Genomic DNA, 18804 nt, shown 5'->3' on the forward strand with positions numbered 1-18804 from the left:
GATCTCACTATTCATGAGTTCAAGCCCCACATTGGTCTCTCTGCTGTCAGCAGCCTGGAGCCTGCTTCAGATCCTCTATTCCCAACTCACTCTTGCCCTCCCCTGCTCCCACTCTCAAAAATAAATAAACATTAAAAAAATTTTTTTAAATTATCAGTGTGTGAATTTTTGCCATGTGCATTCATATTTTAACACAAAGTATTAGTTGTGCCATATCATTCTTCCTCTTTTTTGTTGTTTAACATTCAAAACTAATTTCTGATACACCCACTTCTCTTTATGTTTAAAAGTACTCCATTTTTTTTAAGTTTATTTATTTTGAGAAAGAGCAAGAAAGAGCTGGGAAAGGGCGGAGAGAGAAGGAGAGAGAACCCCAAGCAGGCTCCACACTGTCACTGTGGTTACAGGGCTCAAATTCACGAACTGCAAGATGATGACCTGAGCTGAAATGAAGAGTCAGACGCTTAACTGAGCCACCAGGCACCCCAGAAGTACTATACTTTTAAGTTATAGAAGATAACATTCTTTTGTGTGGATATACACATTTGGCTTAACCATTCTTCATTTGATGGACATTTGGGTTATTTCCACTCTTTGGTTATTATATGTAATGCTGTTGTGAACATATGTATATGAATCTTTGGGTGGACATAACTTTTCACTTCTCTTGGGTTTATACCTAGAAGTGGAATTGCCGGGTCATGTTTTCCATAGGAGCTGTACCATTTTATTTCCCTACCAGCACGGTTCTAATGCTTCGTGTTCTCACCAACATTTATTATCTTTAACGATTAAATTAGGTGTCAAAAAGAATTAGAATTCCCACTGACCACTGATGGAAAGACCAAGTTCTAGGGGAATCAGTGAGGTAGAATGAGAGTGGTATATGTCACCCTCACCACAGAAGTTTTATCAGCCTTTGGTGAGATGTCTTAATCTGGGGAAAGTCACTTGCCATTAGTTCTCTACAGACTGCACCATGGGAGGAATTGCATGGCAGCATTTATATGCTCTTGCAAAAGAGCATTTGGTAACACCTTAAGTGGAAGTGAGGAAACTGGATATTTAATTTTTATCACTAGAAACAAGTCATTGTGCTTGCTTCTAAGTGAATTTTTATGCTTTCCATCTTGGTTTACATAATACTCTTCAAAGAACTCAAATATTTACAGTTTGTAAAATTATCACATGGTTGTCTCACTTGGCCAGATATTTATCATTATTTATAGGGATGACTGTGATTTTAGAAGTTTCTTTGTGATGAGTATGTCAAATAAAAGCATTTGCAATATGCATTTTGTCCCATTATATTTGGGGGCATTTTTTCAGAATATAAAATGCCACATGGCCATCTGATACGACCTTTTTTTTAAGGTAAGTGTTTCTTATCAAGAAGTAAGCAATTTACCTAATACAAAAACAATGTTGTGAAGTTTCAGAGCGGGAGAATCACACCACCTAGAAGAGCCCCTTCCCCGGATGGCTTCTCACCATACAGCCCTGAGGAGACAAACCGCCGTGTAAACAAAGTCATGCGGGCCAGGCTGTACTTACTGCAACAAATAGGACCCAACTCTTTCCTGATTGGAGGAGACAGCCCAGACAATAAATACCGGGTGTTTATTGGGCCTCAGGTAGGATCTTTCACCATTCTACAGTTTATTAGTATCTGTTCTTCTTAAGTTTAGATGACTTATTTCTCTTCAGTAAACTAAAGTGAGTTTAAAAAATATTTTGGGCTGATAAACATTTTTATTTAATGTATTTGTGAAGGTTGCTACTTGAGAATACAGATTTGATCTATTTAATAAATTAACCAAAAATAAGAGATTAGTTCATACATAGATTTTTCTTGCATATCCTTATATATCTTACATAAGAATAATGAAGCAAATAGAAACTTTGTTAAACTTGGAAATATAAAAAAAAGTGATCATCTTAGGAATTCTAATAGAGCTAGAGATTTGTTAACCCATAAGTTCTCTTTTAACTCTCTAGAACTGCAGCTGTGGACGTGGAACATTTTGTATCCATCTGTTATTTGTTATGCTCCGGGTGTTTCAACTAGAACCTTCAGACCCAATGTTATGGAGAAAAACTTTAAAGAATTTTGAGGTAATTTTTAATAAGTACCTTAGAGTAAAATTGTTAATAAATTTTTACGGCTCATTCCTGACACTTCTCCATGAGGAGTCATTTTGAAGTTATAAAGACACAGAAGAATTATTTGAGCCTTATCTCTTATAATCTATTGACTTTTTCCTCCAGACTGAAAAGAATGTGAACACTGACCTGCTGTTATTTTGAAGCTCTTAAATTGGCTTTGTGAAAAACTTATGAAATAAAAGACAAATAATTCAACCTCTATAGAATTCTTTATATGTTATTATGGCATGAATATCATTGTTACTGTTTTTTTTTCAATGTTAGGTTGAAAGTTTGTTCCAGAAATATCACAGTAGGCGTAGCTCAAGGATCAAAGCTCCATCTCGTAACACCATCCAGAAGTTTGTTTCACGCATGTCAAATTCTCATACATTGTCATCATCTAGTACTTCTACATCTAGTTCAGAAAACAGGTTAGTACTATTTAAGGAATTAAAAGCATTAATCTAGTGTTACTTTTTAATTTTAGAGGTAATTTTTTATACCTACTTGTTAAGTTGCTCTAAAGTAATTGACCTATTGAACCTTGGCTTTGAAGTTAAAATCAAGGGTAAACAACATAGATCATCTGAGCATGTGTGTGTATACACACATATATATGCATATATATATGTGGACTTCTCGTCCTGAAAAACCACACTGTTGAAAAATGGCACCTTAAATATCAGAATATAGTAGAGTCATTTGACAAGAAAAATCAAGTGGCAAGTATAAATGTAAGTGGCTACTGTTTATCAGTCATTACTTTGTGCCAAGCATCTAATACGTTGTCTTATTCTGTTCATAGGCCAACCTCATTAGGTAGGTTTTATCACTCTTTTGCAGATAATGAAGGTGCAGCACTGTGTAAAAAATATGTCTATAGTTTTATTAACAAATTATATACAAGGCAAATGGTTTTCCAAAATCACTTTGAAATGCAGGATCTCTAAATTGTATGACATCACTACTTCTTTCATAGATCTTTTCAGGGAATCCTCATTACAGGCTGTTTTACTTGTGAGAGCCCAAGGATACTCTTGGAAACAGACTAATCAATTGTAATTAAGAGATACAGTAGCCATTAATCACAATTATTATTTAAAATCTACGGCACTTCTCAAACTTTTTCATTGCCTAGCTGATAAGAATGAACATACAATACTGAAGGATATAGCCTAAAATGACCAGTGTGAAAAATTTTTCAAGTCTCTAGTATTATAAAAATTCTTGTCAGTTATCTTTCTTTTCCAAGTTCCTTATTGGGCTTAATGTAAAAATGAGTTTTTTAAATCACTCCAGAAAAGAGTGCTGCTTTTCTTAAAAGGGCACCTCCTATGTGTTCCTGAGGCACCTGTTTGAGAAGCACGGGTCTAAGTGATTAAATCCCATCTTCATCCATCAGTTTTTTACGTATTGTAACTACTTCAGAATTCACAAATAGAAAGTAATCAGATCAAGGGATTTGTGAAAAATGGAGAGACCATTTTTTTCACCTATAGGAAAAGTAAATGTTTGAATTTCCTTATTTTTGGTTAAATGAATTTGTTTTAGAATCATAGAGTTTTACAAGCTTTTTGGGAATTAGAGATTTCTAGTTTATGTGGTTCCATGATAAGTGAAGCCAAAAGAGGTCATGCCACTCAGGTGAGCAAAGGCAGAACCAGAACCTCAGCATCTTGACTTTTAGTTCAGAACTCTTTCTCTTACTACTTATCTCTTCTAAATAGATGAAAAGAATGAATTTTATTTCTCAAGCTTCCTGACCCAAACTTATTCTGGACCCTTTCTCCTTTTGGTTGACATTCCTGTAGCTTTTTATTTTGGAAAAAATAAAAAATTTTAAAACCAGGTAGCCAAAGTTAAGTTAGAAAGTTTCTCTCTAAAATAAACAAAGGTACCTTCCAAATATGGGCTGGCTATACTATGGATATTAATTCATTTGGATTAATGTATCCATGCAGAGAAACCACAGAAGCTATAATCTAGATTTTACTGAGATTATACTGTGTTGCTAAGTAGGTTATGTTTCACGTAATCACAAATTTTTATATCTAAAGACTAAAATAAAAAGAAACTTATCTGGAAACCTGATTGCATTGTATTAATTTTAAATTATATAAGAAACAGTAAAAAAAACAATTAGGACAATTGGAATATACTTTAAAAACTTTACCAAAAAAATTAAAGCTGCAAACAGGAACCTAAGGTCCCAGTACATAAGTGGGCAAAGGGCATGAAGACAGTATTGACACAAGAATTCCATAGGGCGCCTGGGTGGCTCAGTTGGTTAAACGTCCTGACTCTTGATTTCAGCTCAGTTCATGATCTCATAGTTCTTGAGGTCAGGCCCCATGTTGGGATCTGCACTGACAGTGTGGAGCATGCTTGGGATTCTCTCTCTTTTTTCAAAATAAGTAAATAAACTTAAAAAAAAAAATGGAAACAAACATGAAAATGGTTTAGTTAACCTGATAACTAAGAAAATGGTCATTAAAAAAAAAAAGGTATCAAATTTATTTAGAGACTTTGTAATGAAGACCATTCAGTTCTTGTGTAAGGATTTGCTTCACTGTATGTTAAGTGCTATATAGCCTTTCTGGGAAAAAAAAAAAAAAAACAATGTGATTTTTTAAATGTTTGTATTTGTTGATCCAGTAAATGTACCTTTTTTTAAGAAAAAAATTTTAATCTGAGAAATGCACAAGATTTATATATATGACTGTCACAGTATTGTGAAAAATTGGGAATAGCTTAAACATGGAGCAAGGGAGTGGTTAAAGTATACCCATATTAGGAATAGTTCATGCAGCCGTTAAAATTATGCTTCTGAAGAATACTGAATGGCATGAAACAAAATCTAGGTTGTAATGCTGTATGTCATGCATGAACCCAATTTTTATATATATAAAGGGTATTATGGGTACATACATACTATAATGACCAAAAATTTTAATGGTTATCAATAAGTGGCATTATTACACTTTTTTATACTTTAAATACTTTGGGCTTTAAGGTTCACTGGGTCTCTGTCACAACTACTCATCTCTGCCCTTGTAGCTGAAAAACCCATAGAAGATATGTGAATGAATGGGGATGGCTGTGTTAAAAAAAAAAAAAACTTTGTTTACAAAAGCTGGCACAGGCTAATTTGATCCCCTTGTAGTATGCTAATATCTGCTCTCTACTCACATGACTTGACTCCTGAAAAAACTGCTAAAGAAAAGAAAATCAGAAATGTAGAAGTGGGCACAAAGAGGTTTCTACTTATTTCTTAAAATGTGAAAATACAGAAACAACTTTTGTCCAACAATAAATAAATGCTTATGTAGTTAGATCTATCTACTCAGTGGAAAATGATGCCACCATTAAATTTTTACTATGTATATGAAGAGTTTAGTAACAAGTAGAATATGAAATTGTACATCTCTATAGATAAATGATCTAAATAATGTTTACAAAATATATACTGTAAAAAGATGAGCAGAAAAATTCCAGGATGGAATTTTTTTTTAAGTCAGAAAAGCATTTCAGTAGTAAGTTATACTTGCAGTGGGACTGAATTGTGGAATTTTTTTTTTCTAAATCTTTTGAGTAAGCTAATTTTGGTGTAATTTGAAAAGTTGCTTGAGCGGGGATCATCTTTGCCATTAATACTTTTATTATAGATTGTTCTATAAATAATTTCTCCAGTATTTGTTAACTTTTGTCATTGCTGCATGCATATTTTGACAGCATTTCCCCACTCCATGTAGCTCCATAATTATGAAAAGAGATAAAGAAAAGGGGCAGATAGTCAGGAGGGAGAGAGACTAGTAAGTATGCCTTCACCTGAGGAATCATGCATCCTGACTTTGCTAGACCTGTTTAGCTTTCAGGTTTAGTTTTTAGAAAACTGTTACTTTACTATCACTCATTCAGACCAGTTTTTCAGGAACAGCAGAATCTGGGGGCTACATGGGTCTCTTAAGATTATAGTTTATATACTGAATTGTACTCATAGCAAGGAAAGCTTAACTCAAAATCTTATTTAAAGTTACTCTACTAATTAATAGGAAAAATAAATTTCTCAAATAGTTGTATGTAAGATTTCCTAACAAGAATTTCTATTTTTTCATATTGTAAAGAATCCAAAACTGTTTTTGCTATGCCATTAATTCTGTATTATATTCTTTTCTGTTTAATGCTTTCATTTCCCCTTCCTTACAGTATCAAAGATGAGGAGGAACAGATGTGTCCTATTTGCTTGTTGGGCATGCTTGATGAAGAAAGTCTTACTGTGTGTGAAGACGGCTGCAGGAACAAGCTGCATCACCACTGCATGTCAATCTGTATGTGGCTCTTTCCTCCCCCTGCTCACTCAGAATAGTTGCTCTATGATCCAACTATATTATTTAGGATTTTAACATGACTTTTGTGGAGACTAGGGAGAGAAGAAAAGAAGTATATCTAGGCCCTTAGGTAAAGTTTTCAATGAATTGGAGTTTAGGATCCTTTAAGAGATGAGCTGTGTGAGCAAAGAAATGTAACATAGTGTGATACATGTAGTAATGGAAGGAGTGCACAGAATTAGAAACATGATTCTGGTCTTGAAGTGTACATGGAGGTGAAGAGGTAGAAGACCTGGGCAGGCATGACAGGCTAACATCAAAGCAAGTTTGAAATAACATTACCAGGTAATCAAGTGGGCAGAATGTTTTGAAAAATAGTTAGCAAAATACATGTTGTAACTAAAAAAACAGCATTTGCAAGAGGTATGTGCATCAGAATAAAATTTAACCTACTGTGTTTGCCTGCTTCTAGGTAAATAGATCAGGTTGTTTTTTGAGGTTCTTTCAATATAAACCTGTACTAGCCACTAGCAACAATTATTATATATAACTACTTAATGTTAAGCATTTATATTTTTGTAAAGTTCTTCCCTTTAATTTTTCAGGGGCAGAAGAATGTAGAAGAAATAGAGAACCTTTAATATGTCCCCTTTGTAGGTCTAAATGGAGATCTCACGATTTCTACAGGTAATAGTTTTGAATTAATGATTTGGACGTATCTAATAAAAAGTTAAAATGTTCCCTAAATGTTATTTAAATCTGTTAATTATTTTTAACAAGATTTTGTTAATTTTCAATTAGCCATGAGTTGTCAAGCCCTGTGGATTCCCCTTCTTCCCTGCGAGCTGCACAGCAGCAAACCATACAGCAGCAGCCTTTGGCTGGATCACAACGAAGGAGTCAGGAGAGCAATTTTAACCTTACTCATTATGGAACTCAGCAGATTCCTCCTGCTTACAAAGATTTAGCTGAGCCATGGATTCAGGTAAATGGTTCTTGTTCTTCATTTCTCAAATAAACCTTTATAGACCACTTAATATAGTTGTCTCCCAGTTGTTTATAGTTTAAGAAAATACTTTTACTTTGCCTCCATCATGACTCTTACTCGATGGAAATTTCTACCTTTGGTGTTAATACTATGCTGCTTATTATAAAGCTTAAATTTCAAAAATTTTTGGAGCCTCACCACCCATCTCTAGAACCATCAGACATTAAGGATTATCCAAGGATAGACACTAGACCCCTTCAGTGCTAACTTATTCAAATGTTTAATCCCATTCCTACTATTTCTCATTTCTGTATCTTCATGGCATATATATAATAGCTGCTTAATAATTGCTGAGTGGTTGAAAAAAATGTATGATATTTGCCTTATATTAGTCATTTTTATTTGTAAGGGCAGTTCCTATTCCTTTATTTTCTCTTTGGATGAAATATTTTTTTCTTCCTTAATCAGAATTTCTACTGGTTGTTTGCTTGGATTCTAGTGATTTTTCTTTGTTATTTTAGTCCATGATATTTAAAAATGTAGAATCCCAGGGATGCCTGGGTGGCTCAGTCAGGTAAGTGTCCAACTCTTAATTTTGGCTCAGGTCATTACCTCATGGTTCATGGGATCCGGCCCTGTGTTGAATTCCACGCAAAGCATGGAGCCTGCTTAAGATTGTCTTTCCCTCTGCCCCTCTCCCCACCTCGTTCACTCTCTGTAAAATATGAATGAATGAATGAATGAATGAATGAATGAATGAACGAATGAATCCCAAACCAATATCTCCAGTAGATAAGTGAAGTAAAATATTTTCAATAATCTGTTAAGTTCTGTTTAACTGTTAAATTTGTCAATGGACACACTAACTCATTCAGTTTATATGTCATTAGGATTTATTTCCTTTTTCTTTTTATGACCACTATAGTCCTGCAGCTTTTGAAACTCTTCTCAGCATGTAATCAACCTATCATGAATCTAATAAAATTTCCAAACTTAATAAACATACCTTATTTTAACTGGTTCATTAATGATATTTAACATAGGCCCTCACCTATAAATCCTCAGGAGAACTCTCAAATTGATACTGAGCTATTGGATGCTATTCTTTCAAGGCAGTGGTCTAGTGTGTTTTGTTTAAGCTTTAGGTTGCACTTAATGTTATCTATTCCTAGTTTTTTACTAAGAATATAAGACAGAATTAAGACTTTGATCATAGTATGCTTTTTAACAGTGAGTGCCAGGCATATAATAATTTAACTATATTCTAGTTAATTTATTCTCCTTTATTAACTTAAAACATCTATAAATAAGTCATTTGTTTTCCCCAAAATGGTGTTTATTCATCTCTAAAATTTCAAAAATTTTCATATGATAAATTTTCTTAGGTATTAAGTTTACTTTTAGTTAATTGTCCCATAATGTCAAGACCATGTACTCTTTCCATTATTTAGGGACTCTGGCTTTGCACACATGGTAATGATGTGTTGGTTTTTTTTTTTTTTTGTTTTGTTTTTTGAGCGAGAGAGAGAGCAAGAGTGCAAGCAGGGAAGGGGCAGAGGAAGAAGGACAGAGAATCCTAAGCGAGCTCCACGCCCAGTGCAGAGCCTGACATGGGGCTCTATCTCACAACCGTGAGATCATGACCTGAGCCAATATCAAGAGTCAGCAGCTTAATTGACTGAGCCACCCATGCGCCCCAACATGCACTTTAATTATAGGCATATCATTATCCTTTGCTGATTTGAACACAAGAGTTTTTTTTTTTCTTTTAGCTTTAGATTTTTCCACTCCATTCATTATAGTTCCATCTAATTTTGCTGAGTGTTTTTTTTCTTTTACCTTTTTCTACAAGACAGAAATCACATTAAAAGCTTTTGACTTACCACTGTCATCTGTAGGAGAAATACTCTGTATCCCTTGGACAGTCCAGTGCCTGTTTTGATTTGGCTATATCTTCAGTTTTTTCTCTGTAACTACCATAATATGAATTCAGAGTTGGTGTTCTTCACAGGTTTTTTTTCTTTGGTAAGCATAAGAGTACAGAAATGTATAAATATCCATCTAATTACTTAATGGAGTTCACTCTTAATTTTATTTGAGCTAATAAATGTTAAGGGCTTTTGATAATTACCAGTTAAACTTGAGTATTAAATTCCTCCTTAGGATTTTTAAGTGGCTAGACATATTTGAACCTGCGTAGATTGATAGAGACTTAAGAAATGTCCGCAATTTTTCAAAAATCATGCTTATTTCCAAATACTTTAGGTTTATTGGTTTTTCTTCACATTAAATTCATTGTGTTTTTTTGATTATAGGTATTTGGAATGGAACTCGTTGGCTGCTTATTTTCTAGAAACTGGAATGTAAGAGAGATGGCTCTCAGGCGTCTTTCCCATGATGTTAGTGGGGCTCTGCTATTGGCAAATGGGGAGAGCACTGGAAATTCTGGGAGCAATGGTAGAAGCAGCCCGAGTGCTGGAGCCACCAGTGGGTCTTCCCAGACCAGTATCTCAGGAGACGTGGTAGAGGCATGCTGCAACGTTTTATCAATGGTCTGTGCTGACCCTGTCTACAAAGTGTACGTTGCTGCTTTAGTAAGTAGCTTTATTATATAACCAAAGCATTATGGTTGTAGTGTTTTTTTTTTAAGCTAATAGATATCATCCTTAAAATCCAGTAAAACTACTTTACCTGATTTAATTTTGGAAAATTCAAGTTTTTATTCCATAATCCCAAGAATTACAATTTTCCATTTAATCTCTTCATTTGGATTTTACTTGTTTTAATCTATTCGAGTTTTATTATATACTATTGCCTTTTCTCCCCTAAGACAACAGTGTCTTGCTCTTCATATCTTTACATTTTCCTTACACCTTACATATGATCAGATTAAAAATGTTCTTAATGGATAGCAAGTGATCAAAGCTACTTAGATTTTTTTGAAAATTTGCCATTAGTTACACGTTAAGGAGAACTGATTGTTAATATTGTTGTATGTAAATTCAGGATTCTTTTCACAGAGGAAGGTTCTAGGACACAGATGATTAAGTTTTTCTAATTTAACCTATTGGAAGTTGTGTTTCATAAATGAGATGGAATAAAGAGCTTGTTTCATTTGTAATTTTGGAGGCTATTTGACTTTTTTCATTCTGAGTATACATAACTTTAGAACAGTTTCTCAACCTCAGCAGTATTGACACTGAGCCAGATAATTATTTGTTGGGGGCAAGGGTGCTGTCTTGTGCTCTGTAGGAGGTGTAGGAGCAACCCTGACCTCTCTCTACTGGATACCCATAACACACCTCTCTTACCCCTCCTCCCCATCATGACAACCCAGAATGTCTCCAGGCATTGCTGAGTGTCCCCGGAGGGATGCAGTTGCCCCAATTCACAACCACTGCTTCAGAATAATTCTTACCTAGCCAGTTTCAAAACTCATTAATCCCTCTGCTTCCACTTTTTTTCTAATCATCCTATAACACCTATGCCTAATAAATCTTCTTTTTGAGAGGTAGTATAGCCTGATGGTTATGAACATGAATTTGGAGTCAGAACTGAGTGACCTCATAATTTATCATCCTAACTAGGATACTTAAATAATCTGCTAGTTCAACTGGGACTAGCATAGGTAATCTGGACATAAGGTTAAGATTATAGAGACCTTGATTCAAATTCTGGTTCTTCCACTGGCTAGCATTGTGATTTTAGGACTCTTTAATTTCAGGTTTCTCACCTATAAGGAAAATACTATCTCTTAGGTTTGAAATGAGATTATGTAAAACCTCTAATCATAATGTCTGGAACATTGAACATTGACTATACAGTAGCCATCAGTATTCCTTAAAGACCACTTTGATTATTCCCCAGCTTAGAAACCTTTAGGTGTTTCTGTTGCTTTAGCAGCATTTCCAAAAGTATATTCCATGGAAGTTTGGCAGGATTGTGAAAACTTCCCTTGAAGACAGAGTTCTTTGTTCAGTTAAAATTGATAAGCAATGAATTACACAAATTAAATGAGTTGTTCACTGAAGGCTTCTAGGAACCTTCAGTAAGCTAATGTACATTGGAAATCTATGAGATCAAGGAATAGGATGCATTATTTCCCAAATATTTCTTACCTTGGTCTATTTTTTCAAGTAGAATATTCAGGGACCAGCATAACATAAAGACCAATGTTCTTGGCCCAACTTTTAACCTCCTTCTTCTTACTGTTATCTAACACAAACCTTCAGACATACTTGACTATTCAATAGACTGCCTGTCTGGTTGTTGCTTAAGTTCAGATGGTTTCCCCTCTAGTTAGTGAGCTGTAGAGGGAAGGGACTCAGAATCATACTATATTCTGATTCCTCTATAATTACTTAGTGCGCCAAGCATAAGGCAGGCAGAAGTGGTTCCTTCCCTTAAAGCTCTCCCTCCCCTCTGTCCTCCTTTTTCTTCCTCTCCCTCGCCATACCTAATTCTTTGCTGAACCTTTGGAGAGTTAATTTGTAGGCATCATGACATGGTATTTCACCTCATATACTTTAGCATATATCTCTTGAAAACAAATACATTCTTCTGTTCCAGCAATGTTCTTTACAGCTAAGCTGCAGACTTTCTTCAGTTTTCACCAGTTTTTCCATAATGTCTTTTTTTCTGTTTTAGGATCCAGTCCAGAAACTCACATAGCATTTAGTTATCATGCTCCCTTAATCTCTTCCCATCTGTGACAGCTCCTCAGTCTTTCCTTGTCTCGCATAGATCTTGACACTTTGAAAGTGTGCTGACCACTTATTTTGAACAATGTCCCTCATTTTGGGTTTATGATATTTCCTCATGATTAGGTTCAGTTTATGCATTTTTCACAAGAATATCAGAGATTTATGTGCATTCTTAATGCACTGTATCAAGGGGTACATGATGTGCCAAGTACTGGTGATGCTGTCCTTCATCACTTGGTAAAGGTGATGTTTATGGGGTTCCTTGCTATAAAATGACAATAAATGTTTTGAGGCAGATACTTTGAAACTATGCAAAGACCCTGTTTCTCTTCAGAATTTCGCTCACTGGTTTTAGCATTTTTCAGTGGATCTTGTCTACAGCAGTTATTATTGTGGTATTCTAATGGTGACTTCCTATTTCTCTCATTCCTTCTACATTAATAGGAATTCTTCTATAAAGAGGAGCTGTCTCTTCTGCCTCATTGTGTATTTATTCAGTTTTTAAATTTTATCAATACAGGCTGATGAGTATTTTAGTCTGTGGGTTATAATGCAATCCTGTCATCATTTAAGTTGTTGCTCATATTATTCCAGTTTTGGCCACTGGAAACTCTTTTCATTTTGAAATACATACTTTAAAAATTATAGAAATAGTTCAGAGCATTTCTTTCTACCCCATCTATTTATTTATTGTTTTTTATTTGTATCAATATGGATTCATGGATTATTTTATTTATGGGTTATAAATCTATTCCTATCATTATGTATTGTTTATTAAATTGTCTCAGATTATACCAGAGTCTCTGATGCTTTTCAAATGCAGTTAAACTGACCTTCAGGTTTCCCCTCCCTCCCCCAGAAAACATTGAGAGCCATGCTGGTATATACTCCTTGCCATAGTTTGGCAGAAAGAATCAAACTGCAGAGACTTCTCCGGCCAGTTGTAGACACCATCCTAGTCAAGTGTGCAGATGCCAATAGGTAAGGCCCTATTGATGAACTGCTTCAAACCCTCTTATATTAAAAGCCTAGCAACAAGCCTCATACCTGGTGAGTATTTGATACATATTTATTAAATGAGGCTTTGAATATTGTTTTCTAAAATGAGATTTGAAATTAAAATGTAACACTGAAAGATTTTCAGCACTAGGGAGAAGGGCTAATGGCAAGTAAAAACCAGGCTAACAAACTGCATGGATAACCACATTATTGTGTTGTGATTTTCTTTTATTATAAAGCAATGTCCTTAATCTCAAGGCCAGTTGGTAAGAATAGTAGCTGATATAAATATAATCTCATTTTAGAGAATGAGTTACACAGGATAGGAACCTATAAAATCATTATACCTGGTTGAAAAAACCCAACCATTCCATATTTGCTGTGTAATGGAATTTTACTCTGACAGTTTATGTTTAAAACAACAATAACAAATTGCATATATCGTTGCAATATCCATAAAAACTGACAAGGAGCAAGAGTATTGCTAACTGGGAGAGTAGAGATAGTAAGGTAGAGAAGTGAGGCATGATCATAGTAAAATAAGCTCAGGCTGTGCCTTTATGAGACCACTGGTTCTCTTTTATTTTCCCGTTCTGTGAAGTGGGAGGAAAAGATGACTTTTCACTTAGTGAGCATAGCTGGGAACAGTTGTTTGGTGGTTCTCACCTCTTCACATCCAGCCGGTCTCAGGTGGTAAGGAAGCATGGACTCACCCTTGTGCCTCTGCCATTACACCCATTTGGAGCTCTCTCAGCCCAGCCTTTGTCTTCCTCCTTCCATCGCATGCTGTCATTTGTAACTGGTCTCAAAAATTAGGTGCTTAGATTTGATTTGCTTCACATTTCATTACGTCTTTTTCCTCCATTGTTTTCTCTACCCAAGCCTATGGATTGAAAGTATTAGAGATTTTCTTATTAAGGAGAGTCCTATAATATCTCAAGAACATTAACAGGCAAATTAACAAATCATTAGCAAAATGCACAGAAAAATCACATGGGTTTTCAGTATGAGAATCAGTATTTTTCTGAAAACTTCATTGCTTTTGTGGCAGTTGTGTGCTTTCCAGAATTCTAAAGTTAGATTGTTTACCTGGTTGCTTCGATGATGGGCATTATAAAAAATACAGTAGAGGTTTTAAGATACTTGGAACTCACTCTGGCTATATAAGAGAACATGAAGGTTTTGGAGGGGAAGGTTTTGTTTTTAATTCAAGAGATTCTTAGTGAAAATTCAGAAATCAAAATGAGTCTTCTGTCTTTTTTAATGAAGTAATCAAAATATGCCTTTTATCTGATTTGCTATTTAAATCAACATTTGCTAAGAGCCACTAGTAAAGATTCTGTGCTTAACATAGATGAGGTAAAGCTTATGAAATTAGACCTTAAATAATGAATATTATCTGTAGCAACACTGTAAATTGATTTTAGTGGTGGAAAAGCAAACACTTGTGAAACTATTTTTTGCCACCTTTTCATATGGCATTACATTACTATTGTCCTTTTGTCCTTTTAATGTGTATTTTATCCAGGATAAGATCCAAGTCTGATGTTGCTTCTTTCATTTTTAGTCGCACAAGTCAGCTGTCTATATCAACCCTGTTGGAATTGTGCAAAGGCCAAGCAGGAGAGTTGGCAGTTGGCAGAGAAATACTTAAAGCTGGTAAAATCTTTTTACTTAAAATAAATGTAGCAGGTCTTATCATAATCCCATAATCTCTGATAGGGCAGCTGTATATAGGATTTTGAAGTAATTGTGTAAATTGATTCAGTCAGCTAACATTAGAAATAGGAATTAATCTAAACAATACTTAAAATGAATATAATTAGAGTATTTTTCTTGGTCTTTATGCTATTTTGATCATGTTTTAGATTTTAGTATCACTATTTTTCAGTTATTTGTTATTTCCTTTTTGTAGGATCCATTGGTATTGGTGGTGTTGATTATGTCTTAAGTTGTATTCTTGGAAACCAAACTGAATCAAACAACTGGCAAGAACTTCTGGGCCGCCTTTGTCTTATGGACAGACTGCTGTTGGAATTTCCTGCTGAATTTTACCCTCATATCGCCAGTACTGATGTTTCACAAGCTGAGCCTGTTGAAGTCAGGTAATTTTTCTTCTGCAAATATATTACTTTGTTCTTCCCTCCTACCCCATCCCTACCTTACCCCGCCCCCCCCCTCCCCAAAGAAGGACACATTTTAGAAAGACTTAGAAACTACAGAACATACACAGGTTACTACTAATACCTTAACATTTGATTGACATAAAAACCTCAAGCCTGGGCTATTTAATTGAAAATATATAGATCCTTTGTACTGAAAGGACTGTTTTTAAATGTATAAGCTTCTTTTTATTTGTGTATATTTTGCAGTAGTTTTAACTTGTAATTGAATGTGTTTTTTTCTTTCAGGTATAAAAAGCTGCTGTCCCTCTTAACCTTTGCTTTGCAGTCCATTGATAATTCCCACTCAATGGTTGGCAAACTCTCCCGAAGGATCTATTTGAGTTCTGCAAGAATGGTTACTGCAGTACCCCATGTATTTTCAAAACTGTTAGAAATGCTGAATGTTTCCAGTTCCACTCATTTTACCAGGATGCGTCGTCGTCTGATGGCTATTGCAGATGAGGTGGAAATCGCTGAGGCCATCCAGCTGGGCATAGAAGACAATTTGGATGGTCAACATGACAGCTTTTTGCAGGCATCTGTCTCTAACAGCTTTCCTGAAACCACAGAGAACAGCTCCCTTGAGCACACAGACCATTTAGAGAAAACTGGAAAAGTACTGTGTGCCACAAAACTGAGTGCCAATTCAGAAGACATTACTGACAGACTGGGCAGCATTTCAGTAGGACTTCCTAGTTCAACAACAATGGAGCAACCAAAGCCAGTGGTTCAAACTAAAGGCAGACCCCACAGTCAGTGTTTGAACTCCTCTCCTTTATCTCATCATTCCCAATTAGTGTTTCCATCCTTGTCAACTCCTTCTTCATCTGCCCCATCTGCACCAGTTGGTACCGGAACAGATATCGCTAAGCATAGACCTCAGGGATTCATTCCCTGCAAAATACCTTCTGCATCTCCTCAAACACAGCGTAAGTTTTCTCTACAGTTCCAGAGAAACTGTTCTGAAAACAGAGACTCAGATAAACTTTCCCCCATCTTTACTCAGTCAAGACCCCTGCCTTCTAGTACTATACACAGGCCAAAGCCGTCTCGACCTACCCCAGGTAATACAAGTAAACAAGGAGATGTCTCAAAGAATAGCATGACACTTGATCTGAAAAGTAGTACTTCCAAATGTGATGACAGCTTTGGTGGCAGCAGCAATAGCAGTAGTGCTGTTATACCCAGTGATGAGACAGTATTCACCCCAGTAGAAGAGAAATGCAGATTAGACGTCAATACAGAACTCAATTCCAGCATTGAGGACCTTCTTGAAGCATCTATGCCTTCAAGTGACACAACAGTAACTTTTAAGTCAGAAGTTGCTGTCCTGTCTCCTGAAAAGGATGAAAATGATGATACCTACAAAGATGATGTGAATCATAATCAGAAGTGCAAAGAAAAGATGGAAGCTGAAGAAGAAGAAGCTTTAGCAATTGCCATGGCAATGTCAGCGTCTCAGGATGCCCTCCCCATAGTTCCTCAACTACAGGTTGAAAATGGAGAGGATATCATCATTATTCAACAGGATGTAAGTACAAGTCTTAAAGAGATTAGAGTTTCTTTGTACCGCTAAAATCTAATTCAGAAATGATGTTTTTTACACAAGTTAATTAGAAGCAATTTTTCACATAGAATTACACATTGTATATAATATCGTGTCATTGCTTAAACACACACTCCTTGACTATTTCAAAGGCATTTCTGGTTGGTTCTATAATGGTGATCACTTCTGCATTTGACATTGGTCACCAACACTGCCCATTCAGAGGTCAACTTTATAGGTAGTTTGGGAAGCCAGACTGAACAAGAATAATATTTTGCGAGGCTAATTTCACAGATCCTTCCTCTTTTAACTTAATAGTAAAAATATTGCTTTCATTTAATATGTAGACACCCGAAACTCTACCAGGACATACCAAAGCAAAGCAACCTTACAGAGAAGACACTGAATGGCTAAAAGGTCAGCAGATAGGCCTTGGAGCATTTTCTTCTTGTTATCAGGCTCAAGATGTGGGAACTGGAACTTTAATGGCTGTTAAACAGGTAAATATCTGGTGAGCACATAAATGATTTAAATTATAAAAATGAAGCATGAGCAAATAAGTAAAGGCTAGGTCCCTTTGTGTATATGCTTTTGTTCTTTGATTATCACAAACCTAAATTTCAAAGTAAATACTGCCAAAGCACCAAAAGCATCATGAATTCTATTGAAAAGCTGAAGCATGATTATTTTAACAAATTATAGAAACGATCCCTCAAAGTACAGTCTTCAAGTGTGACTATGCATGACGATTCTAAGATGCAACATCAAGGTGGGCCTCATAGTGGCTGTTTTTGGTTTTTGGTTGTGCTTTTTATAAACAGAGGTATGGTTTCATTACTCCTTTTAGCAATGTTACCAATGTACCATCATCTCGGGGGCTCTGGTAGTTTACTTTTTATGATGAGCATGCTTATCAAGATAAGAAAATAATGAAGTTTTCATTTTTAAATCACATTGGTTCTTCCATGAATTGGCTTTTCTCATTCTGTCTTCGGTTTGGGAGGATTGGCTATGTCCCATCTTTTTGTCACTTTTCTGATATTTCACTGCTTAAGCCACACCCTGTCTAAAAGCGTGTGAATTGGCTTTTCATGAAGTATCTACATTGCATCCATGAGCATAAATGCCAATTCCTATTATATAAGCTAATATGAATTTGCCCATTTTAGATCAGATTGTCAGTGAAAACTGTAAATAGAAATTCATCAGAATTAAAAACCTTGTAAACGTGGTTATTGAAACAGGTGACATATGTCAGAAATACATCTTCTGAGCAAGAAGAAGTAGTGGAAGCATTAAGAGAAGAGATCAGAATGATGAGCCATTTGAATCATCCCAACATCATTAGGATGTTGGGAGCCACATGTGAGAAGAGCAATTATAATCTCTTCATTGAATGGATGGCAGGTATGTTCATGTTTTAAATTACCAATAGTAGTACATGAATTTAACTTTCTGGTTGACGTTAAATTTAGGAAAAACATTTTGATGAATACATATTTTTATTAAGTAGCTTGAATTTCTAAAAGCAAATCACCCTAATAATATAAACTATAAATAACTTGTCTTTATTTTTTTTTTTTAATTTTTTTTAAACGTTTATTTATTTTTGGGACAGAGAGAGACAGAGCATGAACGGGGGAGGGGCAGAGAGAGAGGGAGACACAGAATCGGAAACAGGCTTCAGGCTCTGAGCCATCAGCCCAGAGCCCGACGCGGGGCTCGAACTCCCGGACCGCGAGATCGTGACCTGGCTGAAGTCGGATGCTTAACCGACTGCGCCACCTAGGCGCCCCTAAATAACTTGTCTTTAAATACAAATAAAATATTGTCTCTAACTTTTAAACTTTTTCACTGGTTTATTTTTGAGAGAGACAGAGTGTGAGCAGGGGAGGGGCAGAGAAAGAGGCAAACACAGAATCCGAAG

The 18804-nt window shown here is 35.5% G+C and overlaps 1 protein-coding gene across 3 annotated transcripts in view; it reads left to right on the forward strand.

Annotated features, from left to right (window-relative positions):
• The window catches only part of MAP3K1 (mitogen-activated protein kinase kinase kinase 1), a 77765-nt gene that overhangs the window by 51500 nt on the left and 7461 nt on the right, over positions 1-18804 (forward strand). For all 3 annotated transcript variants that reach the window (XM_047086758.1, XM_047086740.1, XM_047086749.1), the window contains exons 4-16: positions 1434-1634; positions 1999-2115; positions 2431-2579; positions 6355-6476; positions 7082-7163; positions 7278-7461; positions 9780-10058; positions 13027-13148; positions 14734-14825; positions 15082-15271; positions 15578-16862; positions 17225-17377; positions 18122-18284. In XM_047086758.1, coding sequence (XP_046942714.1) covers positions 1434-1634; positions 1999-2115; positions 2431-2579; positions 6355-6476; positions 7082-7163; positions 7278-7461; positions 9780-10058; positions 13027-13148; positions 14734-14825; positions 15082-15271; positions 15578-16862; positions 17225-17377; positions 18122-18284 — 3139 coding nt within the window. The remainder of the gene's footprint in view (positions 1-1433; positions 1635-1998; positions 2116-2430; positions 2580-6354; positions 6477-7081; positions 7164-7277; positions 7462-9779; positions 10059-13026; positions 13149-14733; positions 14826-15081; positions 15272-15577; positions 16863-17224; positions 17378-18121; positions 18285-18804) is intronic.

This window comes from Lynx rufus, unplaced genomic scaffold (genome assembly GCF_022079265.1).
Source record: "Lynx rufus isolate CCGP_SWC_20201006 ecotype Redwood Valley unplaced genomic scaffold, mLynRuf1.p SCAF_1, whole genome shotgun sequence".
Lineage (NCBI taxonomy): Eukaryota > Metazoa > Chordata > Mammalia > Carnivora > Felidae > Lynx > Lynx rufus.